General features: G+C 48.8%; 2 protein-coding genes across 5 annotated transcripts in view; one reads left to right on the forward strand and one right to left on the reverse strand.

The window, feature by feature from the left end:
* LOC144111126 (uncharacterized) overlaps positions 1–23,943 on the reverse strand; it is a 61,703-nt gene that overhangs the window by 5,566 nt on the left and 32,194 nt on the right. The gene's annotated exons all lie outside the window — the stretch shown is intronic.
* LOC144110945 (putative RNA-binding protein 46) overlaps positions 749–23,943 on the forward strand; it is an 88,537-nt gene continuing 65,342 nt past the window's right edge. The window contains 1 exon segment of the mRNA XM_077644017.1: positions 749–853. Coding sequence (XP_077500143.1) covers positions 749–853 — 105 coding nt within the window.

Raw genomic sequence — 23,943 nt, forward strand, 5'->3', positions numbered from 1 at the left:
ACTGCACCGTGCAGCAACGGCGGGCAGCAGTCGGCCAGCACGACGTGCGCATCATCATCATAGTCATCATCATCAATACAGCTCCATGGGTAAAGTATCTGCATGTACGCCGACCGTTTGCTCAAAGGCGGCACAGATGGCGGCCATGTATTCATAGCCGTCTCACGAGGCGACCCAAATGAGGCAGTTTGCGCCACTTGGTACACATCACCCGAACTGCCTTCACCCGACAAGCCGTTAGAATATTCCCACTCTCTCGCACGAATTCTTACAACTCAGTTTGACTGCACCGTGCAGCAACGGCGGGCAGCAGTCGGCCAGCACGACGTGCGCATCATCATCATAGTCATCATCATCAATACAGCTCCATGGGTAAAGTATCTGCATGTACGCCGACCGTTTGCTCAAAGGCGGCACAGATGGCGGCCATGTATTCATAGCCGTCTCACGAGGCGACCCAAATGAGGCAGTTTGCGCCACTGGGTACACATCACCTGAACTGCCTTCACCCGACAAGCCGTTAGAATATTCCCACTCTCTCGCACGAATTCTTACAACTCAGCTTGACTGCACCGTGCAGCAACGGCGGGCAGCAGTCGGCTAGCACGACGTGCGCCGCGCCTTATCACCCCAGTCGAGCCTTACGCTGCACAAGCTGACCGCGCGCAGCGTGAATCGGCCGGTTTTAGAGGCAATCCTTGAATATCGCACGGCGGATGTCTAGCGCCAGTCCCTCCCCACGATCGCAATGCGTCTGGCCTTCGGCGCCCAGCTATATAGAGGAGCGCGGAACGAATGCTCTTCCGCCCAGCCACGGATCGCCACTTACATCCTCCAGCGCAGTGTCGAGCAGGTGAGCCGAGTGGACGGGTATCGGGTGTCTGTGTTAGGCCGTGGAATTCTCAGAGGTGCTGCCGATGGCCATTGGCCTCCTCGTGATCGGACCGCCGCAGCTGGACGCGCTGGTGTGCGCTACGGCGCGCCACGAGCAGCCAACCACAATTGGGCTCGCGCCCGCTCGGCTGATGGTGATCGCTGTAGCTGCTCCCTGTTATAGTAGGCCGCGCACCGTATTTAACCACTTTCGGTCCTGGAGGCGTTAGTTGGCACCAGAACAAACAATATCCTCTCGCGCCTAATGATAGAAAAATCAGCCGCCGTGGTGGCTCAGCCCTTCACTACGGCGTCCCTCGTAGCCTGAGCCGCTTTGGGACGTCGAACCCCCTAAATCAAATAAAATGATAGAAAAATTTATTGACATTTATTCAGATAATTCCTTCGTAGTCCCTGTTGCTATCGGCATCACTACTCTCACACATCTACTGAGCTGCACGGTCTAAGCAAGAAGAAAAGACAGCAAAGAAGGCACTAATGAAGAAGTTGAGGTACTTCAGATATTTTTTTTTTTCACGCTAGCCTTTCCCATTTTTCTGCTGAGACCTTTCAATGTGGTGCGAACTGATAATGATGATGGTGTCACTGGATTAGTAGAGGCTTTGTGTGCCACGTTATTGACATGTGCAGTTTTCACACCACCCAGGTTCTCCGATTGCTAGCGGTGGCAATTCAATGATGAAAGGTAATCTAGCGCTGCGCTAATGGCACTTTTAATCGGAGAACATTTGGACGTCCATGAGGGGGAAAACTGTCCGGCGCCGGGGCCTCTTTGAAGCCCCCGACTGCCAACCTTGGCAGGTGGTGTTTAAGGGACTGTTTCCCTCTCTCCACCTGCCTGCCAACTATCCGCCTCTCCACTTGTAGGGAAAGCAGGAAGACGCCGGACTAAGAATAATTAAGCAAAAAATTTAAAACGGCGCTCCTGACTAAAAAGAAAAGTAATCCTTGGGCAAATCACAAACGTTGCTGAAATTGGCGGGTACTTAGCCAATGTCTTTTTCACCGCATGTCTTACCAGCAGGCCCTATATGCGGGAAACACGTGGGCGTGTAGGTTGTTCTGAAACCTGTCTATTGCCAGCAATTAAAAGGTCACTAGAGGCCGCTCGCAACAACTGCCTGAGAATCTGTATTGCCCTCCCAAAGATTTCGTTGGCATGAGAAACAGTGGCGGAAGCAGGATGCCATCCAATAGACGTCACTGCGTCTCAGAAAATTATTCGAACACATAACTGGCGTGTGCTCCAAGAAACAAAAAAGCGCTTCCAGCAATGGGTTTAACTCTATACCGTTGCGATCCTACCACGGAAACTGTTAATCGTGTAACAGAAGCAGAGAAGCGCTAAACCGAATGAAAGCCGCGACACACGTACCGAAGTGAGTGCAGTATCCTTGCTTTGGCAAACGTTCGCACTTTTCCCAAACATGACAAACCGAAATGTATCATTCATGGCTCTTCATCCGATGTCGTGACGATGTCATCAATGATGACTTCATCATTCTCGCGACGGGACCTTGGCTTTCAGATCATATCATTATAGAAAGAACCTGGCGCTCCCATCATTTGCAATTTAGGAGTGGCTCTCAGAGAGGTAGCATGCTTATTGTAGTGGAAGAATACTATCAGCCGTCTCTTACTGCTGTTTATTCGTCCCTAGAACATGGGTATATCTTAAGTTCGGTAATTTACTGGGAGATTTAGGTGTACGTTACAGGCCACCGTCTAGTGTATTGACGCATTTAACGAGGCAGCCGAGATAGCAAAAAACGTTGCCTAATTTCCCCTAATATTTACTACCCTGTCATAGAAAAAATTATCATCATCCGACAAAACAAAAGACTAACCGGGTTGAATAACTTTGTTTTGTTGACTCATTTCATTATCATGATTTCATGCGGATAGTTTATGAACCCACACACGGTAAATATATATTGGATCCTCTTTTCTCAAACAACCTTGATATTGCCAAAACCCACGTTCATAGATGAAATAAAGAGCCTTAAAGTTATGCATTCTTTAGTAATGTTTCCCGTAGTTATCCTTTGCTATTCATGATATTGTTATGTGATTAAGGTGGTACACCAAGTGTATTCTGTGTGGTGTGTGTGTTTGCATGGCACGGATTAAGCGCAGAAGATGCATGACACAACGCTTATGGCAGTCGTTTATGCATGCATATCAGTGACGGCTTCCGTTCTTGATATTGCCAAAACCCACGTTCATAGATGAAATAAAGAGCCTTAAAGTTATGCATTCTTTAGTAATGTTTCCCGTAGTTATCCTTTGTTATTCATGATATTGTTATGTGATTAAGGTGGTACACCAAGTGTATTCTGTGTGGTGTGTGTGTTTGCATGGCACGGATTAAGCGCAGAAGATGCATGACACAACGCTTATGGCAGTCGTTTATGCATGCATATCAGTGACGGCTTCCGTTCTGCAGAGAATCCGTCATCATAGGCGGCGGCGCTGTGAGCGGAAAAACAGGTAGGCTGCCTGCCAGCTAGGTCATGTGACCTTGTGACGTCAGCACAACCTCTTCGCCGTGGCAGATGGCAAACACCTCTTAACTGCGTAATGTCCTCGGGTTTAACCAGATGCAAAATATACATGGCCACCCATGTGTGCGTGTCACACACACCTGGACACACACACCTGGGCAGGTGGGCCATGAGCAAGGACTGTGGAGGCTTCAGTACGCATCACGGGTTTTTCGCTGAGAGCGAGCTTAAGTGCTAGCGCACTAAAAGAAAAGGGCGCACAGAAAAACCACAAACAAACAACCCTCTTGTATGGCTCTTAACTGCGTAATGTCCTCGGGTTTAACCAGATGCAAAATATACATGGCCACCCATGTGTGCGTGTCACACACACCTGGACACACACACCTGGGCAGGTGGGCCATGAGCAAGGACTGTGGAGGCTTCAGTACGCATCACGGGTTTTTCGCTGAGAGCGAGCTTAAGTGCTAGCGCACTAAAAGAAAAGGGCGCACAGAAAAACCACAAACAAACAACCCTCTTGTATGGCAGGCCTACAGTGACATACATGGCTTACCCGAAAAAAGCTATTCTTGAGGCGAGAAACATGTACGTTAATTTTACACCACCTAACACTTTAAAACTCTATCGTAAACAATTCTGGAACGTCGTTAGGCCAGAAAATAATCAGTCGATACCGACATTTCTGGAGGAAAATGGAAGTACCTCACCTGTAGCCGAGTGCACTGAGCAGTCTAGCAACCATTCTGCGAAGGCTGGTCAAATGTTTAGGGGAATCCCCCAAGGTGGAGCAGATTTGTAATAAGGGAGTAATTACTCGTTGGCATCCACCCAAGTGCAGATAATGACTTATTACTCCATTATTACAAATCTACTCCACATTGCGGGATTCCCTTAAACATTTGACAAACACTGTTCCCACTTCGAATTGTTGATCAATTCGCTCTCGCCCTACCATAAGCTTGCCGTCCCGGTTAGCTCACTTGGCAGAACGACTGCTCGGGTTCGAACCCCGGACCAGGGCGAATTTTTATTTAACTGCGAAGTTTCTGAGAAAGCTGTATACCTTCCTCTGTAGTTGTATGGCTGCGCTTGTGTGGATACCAATGAGTAATTACTCCCTTATTCTGCGATGGTGTTTTCGCAATTCTTTATCGACATTCTGGTGACTTAATGTTGAACTGTGCTTGAAACATTCGCTAGGTACAGTCTGTTGATGCGGATATTTATGGCGTGAGACAACGTAACCGTGGGGCTTGTCTATCTTTCTTCGATGGCACCCCAGCGCAAAGCGTTCCCGCAGTTTACTTTCATCCCGAATGAATACCGATATGGGGACTCAGAAATGGGTGATGCCCGATATATTGGGCGCGGCCGAATTTACAATGCACTGTTAACAAGAACTGACCCTGATAGGAGTTGACGTCGCCCTTTGTATGCAAACAATATACTCCGTAAATATGAAGACAAAAGTGGTAAATTAGCTATTTTACACCTTTAACCTCACTTTCGCTCCAACTCGCTTTTGGAAATGGAGTTCCTTGGTCTCAATGATCCCACTGTGCCAGACGGAGTAAAGAAAACACCATTTTGCGCCTTCCGCACCGCCACCTAGCTTCTCGGCTGTTTCTAGTGAGTCGTGTGATAATGGATGTGTGACGATATGTAGCAATAAAAAAAGTGCTGTCGCCCTGGAAACGACCGTAGCTGGCTCTCTGCTCGCTTCTGCTGCTCCATGGGCACGTGCCGCGGTACAAGCTTCCGTTTTAGCTACAGTAAGCTACGTTAAACTGCTAATCTGAAGCCTCCAGCATGATATGTGGCAATAAAACAAGTGCTGTCGCCCTAAATACGATCGTAGCTGGCTCTCTGCTCGCTTCTGCTGCTCCACGGGCGCGTGCCGCGGTACAAGCTTCCATTTTAGCTACAGTAAGCTACACTCAACTGCTCCTCTGAAGCCTCCAGCATGCTCCCACGATACGTCTTCCTTTGTGTGCGCAGCCACCCCGCAAGGGGCCCTCACTTAGGCCTCGTTTTCGGCTTTTTTCGGCAGGGTTCGCGCCGCGCTGGAGTCGACCGCATAGTCGGCCGTCACGGGTGGCGTTAACCACCTGTGACCGGTGTTAAGTGGCACTTCGCCCACATAACGCGGATTCGGGCCAGAGCAAGCTGAGGGCACAGCCAGCGTCTTCCGCGCGGCTTCACTCTCGCTCCGAAGGTAGAAGGGCGCGGTTATTCGAGAGCACAGCTGTTTATTACACAGTAAGCTGCGTTACTAATCTCCAGACCTCAGTACAGCCCACATACCTGCCGCAGCACCCAGAAGCGGGACCGCAGAGCCGCGCGCGCAAAGCAAAGACTGCACACGCGTGATGGCACAGCAAGGGCGATCGCATGCCGCAAGGCCAACCAAAGGGTGAAATAGCGTGCGACACAACACGAGGGAGAATGGGAAACAAGCGGAGCACATCTTGACAACGCAGGTTGCACGTCGATGACACATAGCGTGTCGTCACCGGCAATGGCCGGCGATAATAGAACCAGCCAAATCAGGCCCTCTCGAATCTGGAGCGCCAGCGTCGCACCAGCGGGCGACAGGACTCCGTTCGAGCCTGGACTCGAGCATGCATTCTAGAGGCGCGCGTTAAACAACCCGGATTCTTGGTCCCCCGCCAAGGGCCGGGACACAGGGGGGCGAACTCTACGCACCTTTCTGCTGCCCGAGCCGGGGGCGGCCCCCGCTCATTTCCCGCTCGCGGCCTCTCGCTGAAACAAAGCTCCCAAATGTCACTCGGAGTGACCCAATGGGGACACGAGGTCGAAGCGGGAAGAACGGAATGGAGGGTGATTTACAGCACTTCTCGAAAGAGCTTTCCTTGGAAAGGAGGACAAGCAGCAGCGGACACCCCACGGGGGGGTTTCAGGTAACGAGTAAAATGGCAGCAACCGGCGCGCACTCGGATCGCTCAAGAAGCCCAATCCCCGCAAATTGCAATGTAGGTTTGAACGCCTAGAAGAGCCGCCTAGGTCACGTGACCTTGCGGCGTCATCCCAACTTGCCCACCAGATTGTGAGCAAACTGGCCGCCGTGGCAGATGGCTGTTATATAAATTATTGATCGCGAGAGGTTGCTCGAGAAGACCAGCTTGGGTCGCACAAACTCCACCGGTGGCATCCCCTGCCATTGCAGGGCAGTGGCGCATCCCTTAACCGCTGCAACATTGCGCAAGGAGTGGACTGAGGGCTCCCAATGACCTATGAATGTAAAGTTCAAAATGACCAGTACCGCATATATGGGCTTTAATTTATTGACTCTATCGCGTCATATCCTTAATGCAAAGCTTTAGTGTCACGTTCAGTTTTGTGTGTTTTCATCATATTTATTCTGGCACGCTCCTCACAGTTGCAAGGTCAGCGCTTGTCCCTTTCTTTCTGTCCACGCATCTCTCTTGAGCGCTACTCCGTAATTACGGCAAACCAGCTAGCTCAGCATTCCGCATTACTTATTAACAGTCAGGCTATAATCTTTACTCAAACGTTGCTGCTCCGTAGGCCATCGTTTTTAAGAGCAAGCACGAGCTGCGTCAGCTTCGCCTTCGCCCTGATGTTCATTTTCAACTGGCGGTGGCCCCTGGTGCTCCACGTGAAAACTATCTTTCTTACAGTCAGCAATGTTTCCCAAGCATATCAAGAAACGAAGCTTTGAAGACGTGGAGATGAGAGCACACCATGTCATGCAACCCCCAGCGGTGTTCACAAATTCAAACTTATTCAGATTTTTAATCAGTTGGTGCATTACAATGACAACTGCTGTGAATTTTTTTTTCAGCTCTGAACTACTGATTAAACAGCTACATCGCTTCATCTACGGTAACACCTGGGCTGGCAAACGAGCTCGCGAAGCACAAGAAGACGACTAGCAAACGACTTCTGCCACCTCCGCCTGTATGCCATTCGAGCGCTCTAGTGTACATGCCCGTTCTGGTGGCCCATTGGCTTAGGCGTTCGCCTGATGAGCCCAAGATTGCGGGATTGAATCCACGGCGGCCGAATTTGGATGGAAGTGAAACCCAAAGATCCCTGTGTGCTGCGGTGATGTCAGTGAACGTAAAAGAATCGCAAGTGGTCCAAGTAAATCCGGAGCCCTCTCTTACGGCATCTCTCAGGGCTTATGCGCAGCTTAATGACGCTATAAACCCCACGTACGATCATCATCATCATCAGCCTTACTACACCCACTGCAGGGCAAAGGCCTCTCCTATGTCTCTCTAATTAACCCTATCCCTTGCCAGCTGCATCCACCCTTTGCCTGCAAACTTCTTAATCTCATCCGCCCACCTAACCTTCTGCCGCCCCCTGCTGCGCTTACTTTCTCTTGGAATCCACTCCGTTACTCTAAAGGACCAGCGGTTATCTTGCCTTCGCATCACATGCCCAGCCCAAGCCCATTTCTTTCTCTTGATTTCGACTAGGAAGTCATTAACCCGTGTTTGTTCCCTCACCCACTCTGCCCGCTTCCGGTCTTTTAACGTTACACCTATCATTTTTCTTTCCATGGCTCGCTGCGTTGTCCTTAACTTAAGCTTAACTCTTTACTTTCTCTTGGAGTCCACTCCGTTACTCTTAAGGACCAGCGGTTATCTTGCCTTCGCATCACATGCCCAGCCCAAGCCCATTTCTTTCTCTTGATTTCGACTAGGATGTCATTAACCCGTGTTTGTTCCCACACCCACTCTGCCCGCTTCCGGTCTTTTAACGTTACACCTATCATTTTTCTTTCCATGGCTCGCTGCGTTGTCCTTAACTTAAGCTGAACTCTTTTCGTTAGTCTCCACGTTTCTGCCCCGTAGGTGAGTACCGGTAAGATTAAGCTGTTGTACTCTTTCCTCTTGAGGGAAATTGGTAAATTGCCACTCATGATCTGCGAGAATTTGCCATATGCGCTCCACCCCATTCTTATCCTTCTAGTTATCTCCCTCTCATGATCCGGATCAGCTGTCACTACCTGCCCTAAGTAGACGTATTCCGTCACAACTTCTAGGCTCGCGCCAATTGTGAACTGTTGTTCCCTTGTTAGGCTGTTGAACATTACCTTGGTTTTCTGCATGTTAATTTTTAGACCCATCGATCTGCCTCTGCCTGTCTAACTCATTGATCATGATTTGCAGTTCACCTCCTGAGTGTCTCAGCAAGGCAATGTCATCAGCAAATCTCAGGTTATTTAGGTATTCTCCATTTATTCTTATTCCCAACTGTTCCCAATTCAGGCCTCGAAATACCTCCTGTAAACATGCGGTGAACAGCATTGGCGAGATCGTGTCTCCTTGCCTGACGCCCTTCCTTATTGGAATTTTATTGCTGACTTTATGGAGGACTATAGTAGCTGTGCAGTCTGGTCATCATGGCTGGATGTGGGTGCGTAGGCCTGCACTACTTTCAGCTTGTACCTCCTATTCAGCCTAATTACTATAGCTGCTACCCTCTCGTTAATACTATAGAACTCCTCTACATTGCCAGCTATATCCTTATTAATGAGGAATCCCACACCTAGTTCTCGTCTATCCTCTAATCCGCTGTGCAGTCTGGTCATCATGGCTGGATGTGGGTGCGTAGGCCTGCACTACTTTCAGCTTGTACCTCCTATTCAGCCTAATTACTATAGCTGCTACCCTCTCGTTAATACTATAGAACTCCTCTACGTTGCCAGCTATATAGTTATTAATGAGGAATCCCACACCTAGTTCTCGTCTATCCTCTAATCCGCGATAGCACAGTATGTGTCCATCCTTTAGTACTGTACACGTCTCACCTGTCCTCCTAACTTCGCTAAGCCCTATCACATCCCATTTAATTCCCGCTAGTTCCTCGAACAGCACTGCTAGGCTAGCCTCACTAGATAAAGTTCTAGCGTTAAACGTTGCCAGGTTCAGATTCCAATGGCGGCCTGTTCGGAGCCAGAGATTCTTAGCACCCTCCGCTGCGTCACAGGTCTGACCGCCGTGGTCAGTTGCTCCGCAGCCGCTGGGGACTGAGGGCCGAGGGTTAATTGGTTTGTTCATAGAAGGTTGTGGCCAAGTACTACACCAGGGTGGCCAAATCCTGCTCTGGTGAGAGAGTGTAAAATATGAACCCGAACAAGAGAGTGGTTAGGCCGAGAAATTTTTTCTTTCGATTTTCTCTGAGCGCCGCAGCAGTCAGCATAGTTCTTTTCTCGCCCTTTCCCTCCACTGTGAGTAGACATTTCTCTACAAGTGCTACGGAACCTTAGCTGCCCATTAATTTTCGGCCACCTTTCTCAGCCGTTCTTCTTACAAGTGCATCGAACGAAGTCCAGGCACGCCGAAGCCAACAGGGGGGGGGGGGGGGGGGAAGAAGCCCAGCTGTATTGAGCAGTGCGTATTTATACTGAAAGGAGCAAAAGAGGGCAACGGAAAGTCCTTGCGTGCGTATCAGATACATTTTATGCGCGCAGTGCGCAGGCTTTCCGTCGCGCATACGATACATCTCCCTTCTTTCGGAATGAAAAGGATCAAAGCACTAAGAGCAAAGTTATAAGCATTACATCAGCTCAATTCACAAAACAATGACCGAAGAGACTTGCTCAAAGTTTCCTTGCGTGCGTATCAGATACATTTTATGCGCGCGCTGCGCAGGCTTTCCGTCGCGCATACGATACATCTCCCTTCTTTCGGAATGAAAAGGATCAAAGCACTAAGAGCAAAGTTATAAGCATTACATCAGCTCAATTCACAAAACAATGACCGAAGAGACTTGCTCAAAGTTTCCTTGCGTGCGTATCAGATACATTTTATGCGGGCGCTGCGCAGGCTTTCCGTCGCGCATACGATACATCTCCCTTCTTTCGGAATGAAAAGGATCAAAGCACTAAGAGCAAAGTTATAAGCATTACATCAGCTCAATTCACAAAACAATGACCGAAGAGACTTGCTCAAAGTTTCCTTGCGTGCGTATCAGATACATTTTATGCGCGCGCTGCGCAGGCTTTCCGTCGCGCATACGATACATCTCCCTTCTTTCGGAATGAAAAGGATCAAAGCACTAAGAGCAAAGTTATAAGCATTACATCAGCTCAATTCACAAAACAATGACCGAAGAGACTTGCTCAAAGTTTCCTTGCGTGCGTATCAGATACATTCGAAGAGACTTGCTGAAAGTTTCCTTGCGTGCGTATCAGATACATTTTATGCGCGCAGTGCGCAGGCTTTCCGTCGCGCATACGATACATCTCCCTTCTTTCGGAATGAAAAGGATCAAAGCACTAAGAGCAAAGTTAAAAGCATTACATCAGCTCAATTCACAAAACAATGACCGAAGAGACTTGCTGAAAGTTTCCTTGCGTGCGTATCAGATACATTTTATGCGCGCGCTGCGCAGGCTTTCCGTCGCGCATACGATACATCTCCCTTCTTTCGGAATGAAAAGGATCAAAGCACTAAGAGCAAAGTTATAAGCATTACATCAGCTCAATTCACAAAACAATGACCGAAGAGACTTGCTCAAAGTTTCGTTGCGTGCGTATCAGATACATTTTATGCGCGCGCTGCGCAGGCTTTCCGTCGCGCATACGATACATCTCCCTTCTTTCGGAATGAAAAGGATCAAAGCACTAAGAGCAAAGTTATAAGCATTACATCAGCTCAATTCACAAAACAATGACCGAAGAGACTTGCTCAAAGTTTCCTTGCGTGCGTATCAGATACATTTTATGCGCGCGCTGCGCAGGTTTTCCGTCGCGCATACGATACATCTCCCTTCTTTCGGAATGAAAAGGATCAAAGCACTAAGAGCAAAGTTATAAGCATTACATCTGCTCAATTCACAAAACAATGACCGAAGAGACTTGCTGAAAGTTTCCTTGCGTGCGTATCAGATACATTTTATGCGCGCGCTGCGCAGGCTTTCCGTCGCGCATACGATACATCTCCCTTCTTTCGGAATGAAAAGGATCAAAGCACTTAGAGCAAAGTTATAAGCATTACATCAGCTCAATTCACAAAACAATGACCGAAGAGACTTGCTCAAAGTTTCTGCCGTATTTCAAACGTCGTGGGGGTACACGTTGCCTCTTTGATCGTCTTAACACCGGAGCGCTTGGTACTGCACCACAATCAGGCGCCACTGGTCGCTGCTGCGATGCACTGTTTCCGGAGGCGTCCTCGCTGTCGTCATCAAGCTCACGCAGAAGTCTCCCATCTTCTGTGAACACGTTGTAGGACCTGGGTTGAGCACAGTGCTGCGTGACCTTTGATTTTTTGTCCCAGAAAAGCTTCTTCACGCGAACGACGTCACCTTGGCTAAGAGGTGGTAATGGTTGCCGGTTCATCGTCTGACGGAGCGCTTGGTACTGCACCACAATCAGGCGCCACTGGTCGCTGCTGCTGCTGCGATGCACTGTTTCCGGAGGCGTCCTCGCTGTCGTCATCAAGCTCACGCAGAAGTCTCCCATCTTCTGTGAACACGTTTGTAGGACCTGGGTTGAGCACAGTGCTGCGTGACCCTTGATTTTTTGTCCCAGAAAAGCTTCTTCACGCGAACGACGTCACCTTGGCTAAGAGGTGGTAATGGTTGCCGGTTCATCGTCTGACGGAGCGCTTGGTACTGCACCACAATCAGGCGCCACTGGTCGCTGCTGCTGCTGCGATGTGCTTTCGGCCCTGAAGGATCATTGCCGGTGGTGCAGCAGCTTCCAGTGGGGTTGTGCTGTAAGCAAGCAAACCGAGCCAGAAATCTTGATTGGTTTCAGCGGTTTTCTTTAATATCTGTTTGACCACTTGCACCCCCTTTTCTGCTAAGCCATTCGATTGTGGGTATCTGGGACTAGAAGTGATATAAAAAAAAATTGTATTTCCTTGAAAATACTGCAAACTGGTTGCTTGAGAAAGGGGGTCCGTTGTCTGAACACTTCCATAGGTATGCCGTATCGCGCGAAGATAGCGCTGGTTACTTGAATTACCGTGATATGAAGAAAATCGTATTTCCTTGAAAATGCTGCAAACTGGTTGCTTGAGAAAGGGGGTCCGTTGTCTGAACACTTCCATAGGTATGCCGTATCGCGCGAAGATAGCGCTGGTTATTTGAATTACCGTGCTAGCCGATGTATCTTGGAGCAGCTCCACCTCTGGAAAGTTGGACAGCGCGTCGTAATTGGAGAGATAAGGCCTACCGCCGTAGTAGAAAATGTCGATGCCAACTCAGTGCCATGGTTGCTCAGGCACTAGGCGCATCTGCAGCGGCTCGCTTGGCTAACTGTACGAGTATTTTCTGCACACCGCGCATGTCTGAACGAAGGTTGCAATGTCGCTATTCACGCCTGGCTAGAAGACTGCCTCTCGGGCTCTCGATTTGCATTTGTTTATACCCAAGTGGCCTTGGTGAATTTTTTCCAGTATTTCGCACTTCAAGCTGGCGGGAATCACAACCTTGCAGCCCCTTAACAGAACTCCCTGGACTTGCGACAGCTCGCTAGTAAACGGCTTCAACTGGCCTTCGATTGGTTCGCCTCTGCCTAGACTTGAGAGCACACTGCTCAAGTATTCGTCTTTGCTAGTCTCAGCGGCTAGTCGCGTTAAAGTTCTATGGCTCACGCGAGACGCGAGCACACTCACGGCGTGTACTTCTGCATCTTCACTGTCGGCGTCGAACTTCACGGATTTGACTGAAGCCCGGGACAGCATGTCAGCCAGGAAGAGAAGTTTTCCTGGAACAAAAATCAATTTGATATCGTATCGAAGTAGTCGCAGAAAGAAGCGTTGCAGTCTAGGTGGCATGTCACCGATTGCTTTCTGGGATATCGCAATCAGAGGTCGGTGATCAGTCTCTACGATAACCTTACGTCCATATGTGAAATGATTGAATCTTTCGCAGCCATACACGATAGCCAGCGCCTCTTTTTCTATTTGCGAATATCGCTGCTGGGCTTCAATGGCGCCTTTAGCTGCTTGTTGAAGACGCTGAGGGGAAGAATGTTGGCTTGGGAACCGGTGTCAACTTTCAGGCGAACTGACTGCTTGCCAACGTTTGCTTGAACAAGCCAGTCGCGTTCCCTGACTACGCTTCTCACAAACACGTTCAGTATATCGAATTCCTCCTTGACACCAGTGAGCTCGCTGATTTTTTGCTTTGCTTTGCAACAGATGGCAAAGTGGTTTTTTCGCTGGCATTTGCGACATGTACGCCCAAATGCAGGACAGCTCCGCGGTGCGTGTTCAGTATATCGAATTCCTCCTTGACACCAGTGAGCTCGCTGATTTTTTGCTTTGCTTTGCAACAGATGGCAAAGTGGTTTTTTCGCTGGCATTTGCGACATGTACGCCCAAATGCAGGACAGCTCCGCGGTGCGTGTGTTCGTGCGCACCTTTGGCAGTTGTAGACCTGCTGCTCTTCCCGAGTACCAGAGCGCATCTTCTAAACCGGGTCTACTTGCTTGTGGTCTCGTTCCCACATTTCTTGATGCGCGGCTGTTGCTTCGGCAGCCTTGCAGGTCTGTTCTGCCGCCCGGAGAGTCAGCTTCCTATCTCTTAATAACTTCTCTCATGCTGGGCTTCAATGGCGCCTTTAGCTGCTTGTTGAAGACGCTGAGGGGAAGAATGTTGGCTTGGGAACCGGTGTCAACTTTCAGGCGAACTGACTGCTTGCCAACGTTTGCTTGAACAAGCCAGTCGCGTTCCCTGACTACGCTTCTCACAAACACGTTCAGTATATCGAATTCCTCCTTGACACCAGTGAGCTCGCTGATTTTTTGCTTTGCTTTGCAACAGATGGCAAAGTGGTTTTTTCGCTGGCATTTGCGACATGTACGCCCAAATGCAGGACAGCTCCGCGGTGCGTGTTCAGTATATCGAATTCCTCCTTGACACCAGTGAGCTCGCTGATTTTTTGCTTTGCTTTGCAACAGATGGCAAAGTGGTTTTTTCGCTGGCATTTGCGACATGTACGCCCAAATGCAGGACAGCTCCGCGGTGCGTGTGTTCGTGCGCACCTTTGGCAGTTGAAGACCTGCTGCTCTTCCCGAGTACCAGAGCGCATCTTCTAAACCGGGTCTACTTGCTTGTGGTCTCGTTCCCACATTTCTTGATGCGCGGCTGTTGCTTCGGCAGCCTTGCAGGTCTGTTCTGCCGCCCGGAGAGTCAGCTTCCTATCTCTTAATAACTTCTCTCATATTTTGTCGTCATTTGTACCGAAAACAATTTGGTCTCGTGCGCACCTTTGGCAGTTGTAGGCCTGCTGCTCTTCCCGAGGACCAGAGCGCATCTTCTGAACCGGGTCTACTTGCTTGTGGTCTCGTTCACACATTTCTTGATGCGCGGCTGTTGCTTCGGCAGCCTTGCAGGTCTGTTCTGCCGCCTGGAGAGACAGCTTCGTATCTCTTAATAACTTCTCTCATATTTTGTCGTCATTTGTACCGAAAACAATTTGGTCCGTGATCATTGAATCTACTAGCCCTGCATGCAAAGTTACACAGCCGTGCTTGAGTCCTTAAATCCCGCAAGAAGTGCTCGAATGGCTCGCCTGGTTCCTGCACTCGCCTCCTGAACAAGTAACGCTCGTATACCTCATTGCTTTGGGCCTTGCAGTACTCATCAAACTTTTTGACTACCGTGGCATAGTCACTGTTGCTTTCGTTTTCGGAGAAGGTGAAGGTGTTAAGTACCTCAATGGCTTCTTCACCTGCGGTAGTCAGCAGAAGTGCAGTTTTTGTTGGCTCTGGTCGAGGCTTTTCTGTTGGTTCCTTCGCAGTCAGGAATAGTTCGAACTTCTGCTTGAAGAGCTGCCAATTCTTCGCGATGTCCCCTTTGAGGTGTAGTGCATCGGGTGGGCGTAGGAAATCCATTCCGCGGTTTGTTTCTTCCGTCCGTGCCGATGTTCCGAGAAGTGGGCGTCAAAGGTAGCCGCTTCTGACACCATGCATCGAAGTCCAGGCACGCCGAAGCCAACAGGGGGGGAAGAAGCCCAGCTTTATTGAGCAGTGCGTATTTATACTGAAAGCAGCAAAAGAGGGCAAGGGAAAGTGCTTGCGTGCGTATCAGATACATTTTATGCGCGCGCTGCCCAGGCTTCCCGTCGCACATACGATACATGCTTCTGACACCATGCATCGAAGTCCAGGCACGCCGAAGCCAACAGGGGGGGAAGAAGCCCAGCTTTATTGAGCAGTGCGTATTTATACTGAAAGCAGCAAAAGAGGGCAAGGGAAAGTGCTTGCGTGCGTATCAGATACATTTTATGCGCGCGCTGCCCAGGCTTCCCGTCGCACATACGATACATGATTTTTCTCTGTGCTCCCCACATTGAAAACGACGTCGAGATCGTGCCGTACACTGCCTCATTTGTGGTTTTATGCGCAGGCTTCCCGTCGCGCATACGATGCAACAAGATTTTTCTCTGTGCTCCCCACATTGAAAACAACGTCGAGATCGTGCCGTACACTGCCTCATTTGTGGTTTTACCTTCCCGCACCTTTCTGGTCGGCTTTTGGGGGCGAACTGCTGAGCACTGCCATGGTTACGAATGGTTAAACTATAAAATTAGAGATATATACACATATATTTTGCCGGTGTGCTGGGAAACAGCAAGACACTTTGTTTATCCACTTTTTATAACATTAAATGCACTCGGGTGTTGTCTAGTTGACACAAATGAATGACACGCTGGCTGCAATTTTGGACTACATATATTTTGTCGTTGCGCTGGGAGACAGCTCGGAACTTTCTTTCTGTACTTTCTATAACGCAAAATGCGCCCGGGTGTTGTATATAGTTAACACAAATGAATGACATGCCGGCTGCAATGTTAAACTTCAGTCCACGCACACGCTCACAGCTGAGCTTCTGGCGCATGCGCATTGCGATTTCGCTCTCCAGTTGAGTGGAGACTATGTGGTAGGGATGTGGGAAAGAATAGAGGCCCGCAGCTCCGTAGGGATGCAACGTGCGCACAGTGCCAGGAAGTTGAGGGGGTGAGGAAAGTGAAATAGCGGGTGCCTATATACTGCGCTCCTTATCTTTCTCATTCGACGTGGCTACGTCTCTCGGGCATACAGCCCGTACCCACCTCCTGACCGCAAGCATAACACGCGCCTTCGCATAAACGGCACTCATTCGACGGTGGATATCGATAGGAGGAACACCTTAACTCCGCCGTTAAAAATTAGATTACGGCACGCTGTTCTAAGGGTAAGTCTATGTAGGCCGACATTTTGCTTGTGACTGTTCCAATGTCAGTGGCGCCGCATGCAAAATAATACATATCCATAAAAAGCGGGAACATCAAACTTTATTTTCATTTTTTATTTTTCAACACTGCTAACTCCTATTAAAGGATTTGTGGAAGAGTGAGCTTTACATCGTAACACAACAGAAAAAACAAAAAAAAAACAACAGTTACAACTGTCCAAACATACAGTCGTACAACGCCGTTATGGTCCTAACATGATCATAAAAACAGATTTTTTACAACAGATCACGTCACAATCTCCGCAACAAATTCCTCTAAGTCGTTCAGGGTGACAAAAGATCCATCAAGTTTATTCTAATCTACCACAGTACGCGGAAAGAAGGAATATTTAAACATATCGTTCTAGCAATGAAATAGAAGTAAAGTTATTCACATTTTATGGAGGTGACAGGAAATTTTTCGTTTTCATCAGTTATTGAATACGTAACAGACCTGGCGCCAACATGCACTGAACACCTCTCGTATTAATTAGCAAAAAGGTTGCAGACACACGCTAAAGCAAGAGGTGAACGCCGCGATGACCAAGGGGAAAGGCAGAGATGTCGTTCGCTAACCGGAGTATTATCCTCCTGGTGTTTCCCTCTCTCACCGCTAGACAGTGCAAGGGTCTACAGACAGCTTTACGGATATTGCCAAGGCATGCCGAATGAATGGAGGCGAAGAGCACGAGGCGCCCGTCTGCAGCGAGATGTGATCGCGTGTGAAAATATCCCCCAGTAGTCGAGAGAGAGATTAGATGTTTATTTGCTAAAAAGATTTGCTCATGCGGTGGGTGGAGTCCTTATACCAGAATCCCACTCGCCCTGACTGCCTTCTCCGCCCGAGTTACCAACTTGTCCTGGGTCTCTAGATTCGGGTCGGTCAGCGCCTGCTTTCCTTAGAGGGTGCACATGTTCTAAGCATTTGGGTGTTTTTCTCTTTTTCCGTTTAAACGCGGCCGTCGCAGCAGGGCTCGAACCCGCGAACCTATGCTCTGACTAGAAGAATGCTATAGGACCACTGACTCATATCCTCCCTTGTCCTGTTATGTTCCACGGTCGTCAGTATCACCCCACCCGCACACGGCGGTGTAACAATGTGCTTGTGATTTTTGTTTTGGCGCTCTCTGTGATTTACCCAAGTGACGTCATACCCGGCGCACACGGCGGTGTAACAATGTGCTTGTGATTTTTGTTTTGGCGCTCTCTGTGATTTACCCAAGTGACGTCATACCCGGCCCTTATTTTCAGCAAAAGTTTTGCGGCTCTCTCAATCGAGAAAGGCGATGGCGGGTTTATTCCACGAAAATACCTGGCGTACGTGTGAGCACGTTGAACAATACAGACAAGAGGAGAACGCGGGAAAATAAAAGAAGAAATAGGAAAGAACGAAAAAAAACAAGAAGAAAAAGGAGGAAGGAAGGGGTGGGGGTCCGTGCATATTTATTGAATGGCTATACGACCATTACTGAGTCCTGTCGGTTACACATGCGAAGAGCATAAATACTGCTCCGAAAAAGTGAAGCGGTACGAAAGGAGAACGCAGACAACGTGAGAGACGCATATGCGACACACACAGTGCAAACTGCCAACTACGCTTATTTTGCCAAAACCCCTGTTCTTACAGCCGTCTCGCTATCCTTGCCCCACATCGTCACATCACGCGCGCCCTTCATAATATTTTACTTGTTTATCGGGAAGGATAACTGATGGCATGCTGGTGTAGGGGACCGATTAGGTATGCGACTCATCAAGACTTCATCTGTGCATAATGTTGTCATGATACAGAACAGGGGCGTAGCCAGGGGGTGACTGGTTTGGTTTGGTTTGGTTTATGGGGGTTTAACGTCCCAAAGCGACTCAGGCTATGAGGGACGCCGTAGTGGAGGGCTCCGGAAATTTCGACCACTTGGGGTTCTTTAACGTGCACTGACATCGCACAGTACACGGGCCTCTAGAATTTCGCCTCCATCGAAATTCGACCGCCGCGGCCGGGATCGAACCCGCGTCTTTCGGGCCAGTAGCCGAGCGCCGTAACCACTCAGCCACCGCGGCGGCGCCAAGGGGTGACTCATGGGGCTTCAGCCCCCCCCCCCCCCCCCGAAATGTTTTCGTACAGTTATGCACCGCCGACCAAAACAACAACCTGCGCTGGAAATGATACCGGATTTTGTCTACAATGTCTTTTTCACGCGCGAAAAGACATTTTGGCGCGAACATTGCGAACTGGGGCTGTATTTCGTGGCAATTAACGCCCATGCACCTGGAGTCACATAATGCAAGAAGACCCATCCGCGCACCCAGTTTCAATGGCGTTTTAATGACGAGCAGGCTCGTCGCGGCATCTCGCGCAGCCGCGGAATCTACGGAGAGCACCAATTTCAATTCCGAAACTTTATGGATATAAACTTTTCATAAACTTTGTCCTTTACATAGCGAAGCAGCAAAACCGATGTGAGTAAAAGGCTCTGTTCCTTCAGGACCGTAAATGCGTAATTAGGAAAACGTATGACTATTCATTAGTCTTTAAAACTGAGAAAATTTTGCATTTATTGAAACAGTCAGCATCATGATGAAAATTATCATGCGAATATGATAAATGTATTTGATCCCTCTACAAATTCTATAAGGAAGTGGCCGCGGTGTAACATAAGCACCCCTTGAACAAAATTTCTGGCTGCGCCACTGATACAGCATTGTCTCCATCAGCTTCAAAATAATCGACAAAGAAAGCTTTCCTGGCATCGAAAGCAATGAAATAATCACGCGCTAGCAGACTCTGGCAATATTTACTAAAAGCAGTAGATCTGAGCGTAACCGAGATGTGTTACAATTCAAAATAGGAACAACCGAAACCAAAAGACAAGTCCTTACGCGTGCTGCCCCCTGCGACGATTCTGGGAACCTCAGGCCGTGGATTTGATTTGAAGGCGAAAGTTCGTTAACTCTCTTAGTTTTGCCTGGCAGGCATACTCTGCGTAAACGCTGTGTAATCGCGCTACAAGAGAGCGAGTAAGTACTGTAAGGTCTATGTGGACATGCATTACTTTGCCAGTTTCCAACTGACATAGTTCTAAAATTCACGAGACATTTTGTTTACTTACTAAATAGGCAAAAAGATGGAAGCATTGATATCAGTTATTTATTAGTTTAAAATAAACGAGACATTTTATTTACTTACTAAATAGACAAAAAGATGGAAGCATTGATATCAGTTATTTCTGCCACAGTTTTTTGGACATACGAATATATTCTTTTATGAAAAATACATATTTTACTTGTCTAGACAGTGCGTAGCATTCAAGACTTTGTTTGCAGCATCTAATAAGCAATAGCATTGGCAATGGCAATTATGATTAATTTATTTGATTCCTCTACAAATTCTATGAGCACCCCTCGAACAAAATTTCTGGCTACGCCACTGATACAGCACCGTCTCCATCAGCTTCAAAATAATCGACCCCGAAAGCTTTCCTGGCATCGAAATCAATGAAATAATCACGCTTAAGCAGACTCTGGCAATATTTGCTAAAAGCAGTAGATGTGAGCTTAACCGAGATGTGTTACAATTCAAAATAGGAACAACCGAAACAAAAAGACAAGTCTACGCGTGCTGCCCCCCGCGACGATTCTGAGAACCGCAGGCCGTGGATTTGATTTGAATGCGAAAGTTCGTTGACTCTCTTAGTTTTGCCTGGCAGACATCCTCTGCGTAGACGTTGTGTAATCGGGCTACAAGAGACCGAGTAAGTACTGTAAGATCTATCTAACCAAAGTCATTGCCCTGTCGTAAAGCCGTTAGAGATAAGTGATCGTCTTATTCGTTTTTGTTTACATCGTGTTCGCTTCGCTTTTGGCGCCATGCTGCGGGCGGGCGCTTCGTTCGGTACGGGCCGTCATCCTCAAAGGTGAGTTGAACAATTTGTTGTCATAGTGTCGGTGACCGATTCGTGGCCGCTTAGTGGTCGTTATCAGGAATGCTGCCGAAATGGAGCATACAACGGGAGTGATTACCACTATCGCTGTTAAAATGCATCGCAAGCTTTATCGCTGTGTAAAGGCTAGCGTTAGTAGGCTGAGTGCCGACGGCGTAGTTGGCCATTGCGGCTTTTGGTTTGCAGATCGCTATCAAAAGTGAGACCTGTGTTTTACTTCTTCGACTGCTGCTTTACGGTTGCTGCGCCGCGGCTGTCCAGATATGCGTACTAACTCGACAGTGCTGCAGTGGTGCAGCGATAAGCAAAATATTTGCTCGAGGTGGACCGTCCGTCCTGAATTTCGAATAATTTGTTTACGAACTGAACAAAGTTTGCCGAAGTACGTGTAGACCGTACGGGAGCTGATCAGCTTTGCTGCCGGGGCTCTTAGAGTCACAGTTTGGTCAGTTATTTTGGTATGCGCACTGTGATTCAGCTTAGACTTTCGTCAAGCAGGAGCAGAAAAGAAACCGTTAGTCGCTTCCTAGCCCTAAATTGCCCTGGCTGTTTTTTTTTCGTGTACCGGGAGACGTGCGGACGATATTCTCGCTCGTACGTTACACGACGATGCCCTGTTGTCATTCGATTGGACGGTCGGGTTAGGTATGGCGGGACAGTCGGGTTAGGCTGGAGCAGTATGGCGTGCGAAAGACACGGGCATGCGTATTTTGTCGTCGTGTTTCGTGTACCCGTGCGCAGCTGTTTTGATCGGCATGACCTGCAGCGCTTGCTGTAAGCTTTGGGCTCGAAGCGGCTTAAACTTCGTTCTGCCGTGCTTGTCGTCTGGTGCTCGCCGTACCGTTCAAAATGAATATGGTGTGTGCGTGCGTGCGCGTGTGTGTGTGTGTGTGTGTGTGCGGGGGGGGGGGGGGGCGATGTCCAGTAACAGCCGCTGCCTCATCGCTTGCGCACTGAAGGACGCTCTTATCTTGAAACTCGTAGAATCAAAATATTTTACATCTTTTCGCTGGCTGTTCGCGTTGACTTCGGCGTACCCTCCTGCGGTTGACGAAGGGGGTGACGTGCTGTGACAGCAGTCACTGTGATCTTTTCGAACGATCTCCGCTGGTCTTAACTGAAGCTGCGAAGCCTCGAAATCCCGCCTCAGCTCCGGTGCAATCAGCTTCAATGCCGCGACCTTCGGCAGCTGTTATCGCCGCATCGTCGGGAGTGAGTGGGAGGGGCGGAAGGTGGGGGGCGGGGGGGGGGAGAAGGGGAAGTTTCCTCGGTGCGATGGCGGCATGCAATTCGCCGTCAAAGCGAGCAGCTTTCAGCGTCTTTGGCGGCGAAGCGTGAGAAACAGTGCGCGCTAAACGACCACACACCGCCGTGCCGATTGTGGCGTCGATTGCGCGCGCCCGCCTTGCGGCCTGTTCCTGGGTGCCATTTCTCCCTATCTTTGAGAGAAAGCGTTGCTGCGCCTTTCCTTCCCTTCTAATCCCCCTTCCTCACGTCCTCTTTCCGACCGGATGCGCGGGCCGACTTGTAATCTTTTGGCACGTGCGCGTTCTCCGTGACAAGAGCTTTAAAATTGCATTTTCTTTTTTTTTTTTGCGGTAGCATAACGGTTACTGGCCGCGCAAGTGACGGCGTTTGCTTGAATGGGACGTGTAAGAAGCGAGCTGCATTCCGGAGCTGGCGCAATATCAACGACTGGCTGCCTCGACAAGCGCCGCTATCTTTTTGAAGAGAACAGTGTTATGTTTTGGTCGTACTTCCAAGCGCACTGCTCCCGAAGACTTTACAGCAATGCTGTCTCTCAGCAAGCCACATAGCCATGACGTGTGAAATTTTACTCTTGTCTTCATTTTAGCCACCAATCAGATGACCTTCGCTTGGTCACTTCTACCCGCTTAAAATCTACTTTCCCTTCACTATCCTTAAAGCCCAGTGCTTTGGATAAATTTTTTGCCCCGCTGCTTTCCTCTGCAGGGTGAAGCCCTTTACAGAAACTTTTATCAAGTGTTCAGCCGTTTCCTCCTGCTGTCCACAAGCACCGCACAACATGTCTACCTCATGCAGGGGCGTAGCCAGGGGGGGGGGGGGGGGGGGGGGGGGCGGGAAGGGGCTTATGGGGCTTCAGCCCCCCCCCCCCTCCTCCCGAAATTTTTTCGAATTGTCACGCACCGCTGACCAAAACAACCACCGGTGCCGGAAGTCATTCTGGATTTTGCCATCTAAAGTGTCTTTTTCAGACTAGAAAACCCCGCCGCGGTGGCTCAGTGGTTAGGGCGCTCGGCTACTGATCCGGAGTTCCCGGGTTCGAACCCGACCGCGGCGGCTGCGTTTTTATGGAGGAAAAACGCTAAGGCACCCGTGTGCTGTGCGATGTCAGTGCACGTTAAAGATCCCCAGATGGTCGAAATTATTCCGGAGCCCTCCACTACGGCACCTCCTTCTTCCTTTCTTCTTTCACTCCCTTCCTTATCCCGTCCCTTACGGCGCGGTTCAGGTGTCCCCAACGATATATGAGACAGATACTGCGCCATTTCCTTTCCCCAAAACACCAATTATTATTATTATTATTATTATTATTATTATTATTATTATTATTAGACTAGAAAAGACATTTTGGCGCGAACATTGCTAACTCGGGTTGGATTTCGTGGCAACTCCCATGCACCTGGAGTCATGTAACGCAAGGGGCCCCATCCTAGCGCAAACTGTCAAGGGCCTATCGATGGCTCGCTGTTGCGACCAAAATTTCAGTGCAATTACTCGCAATACATGACCGGTGACAGCTGCTGCTGCGCAGTACACTGGAACAGCGTCATCGAGATTTTTCCCTGGGGAAGCCCCCATTTTCCGCATAAAAATGTAAAGGTTCTTGAACGACAAACGTTCATTAAAATATTTCTCCTCTAGTGGCTAATTTCATGGCCTTTACGTTTTTCATATCAGCGGCATGCACTGCTTTGCTGATTCCGGACCGATATAGTTCTAGAATTCGTGTGATATTTTCTTTACTTATTAAATATTCAAAAACATGGAAGCATTGGTATAAATTAAGTCTGCCACGAGTTAACGATAAGGGGATAGTTGGTATGACATGATTACAAGACATAAAACTGAGCAGGGGACAAGACAAAGAAGAGAAGCAAACAGGACGAGCTCGTCCTGTTTCCTCCTCTCCTGTGTCTTCTTGTCCCCTGCTCAGTTTTGTTTTGTAATCATATCTGCCACGATTTTTAAGACATACGAATGCATTCTTTGATTTAAAAAAAAATACATATTTTACTTGTCTAGACAGTGCGCAGCGTTATCTGATACACAATGGCATTGTCATTGCAGTTATTATTGTTACGTGTGACCCTTCTACAAATTCTATGAGGAAGT

The sequence above is a fragment of the Amblyomma americanum genome, chromosome 11 (assembly GCF_052857255.1).
Source record: "Amblyomma americanum isolate KBUSLIRL-KWMA chromosome 11, ASM5285725v1, whole genome shotgun sequence".
NCBI lineage: Eukaryota > Metazoa > Arthropoda > Arachnida > Ixodida > Ixodidae > Amblyomma > Amblyomma americanum.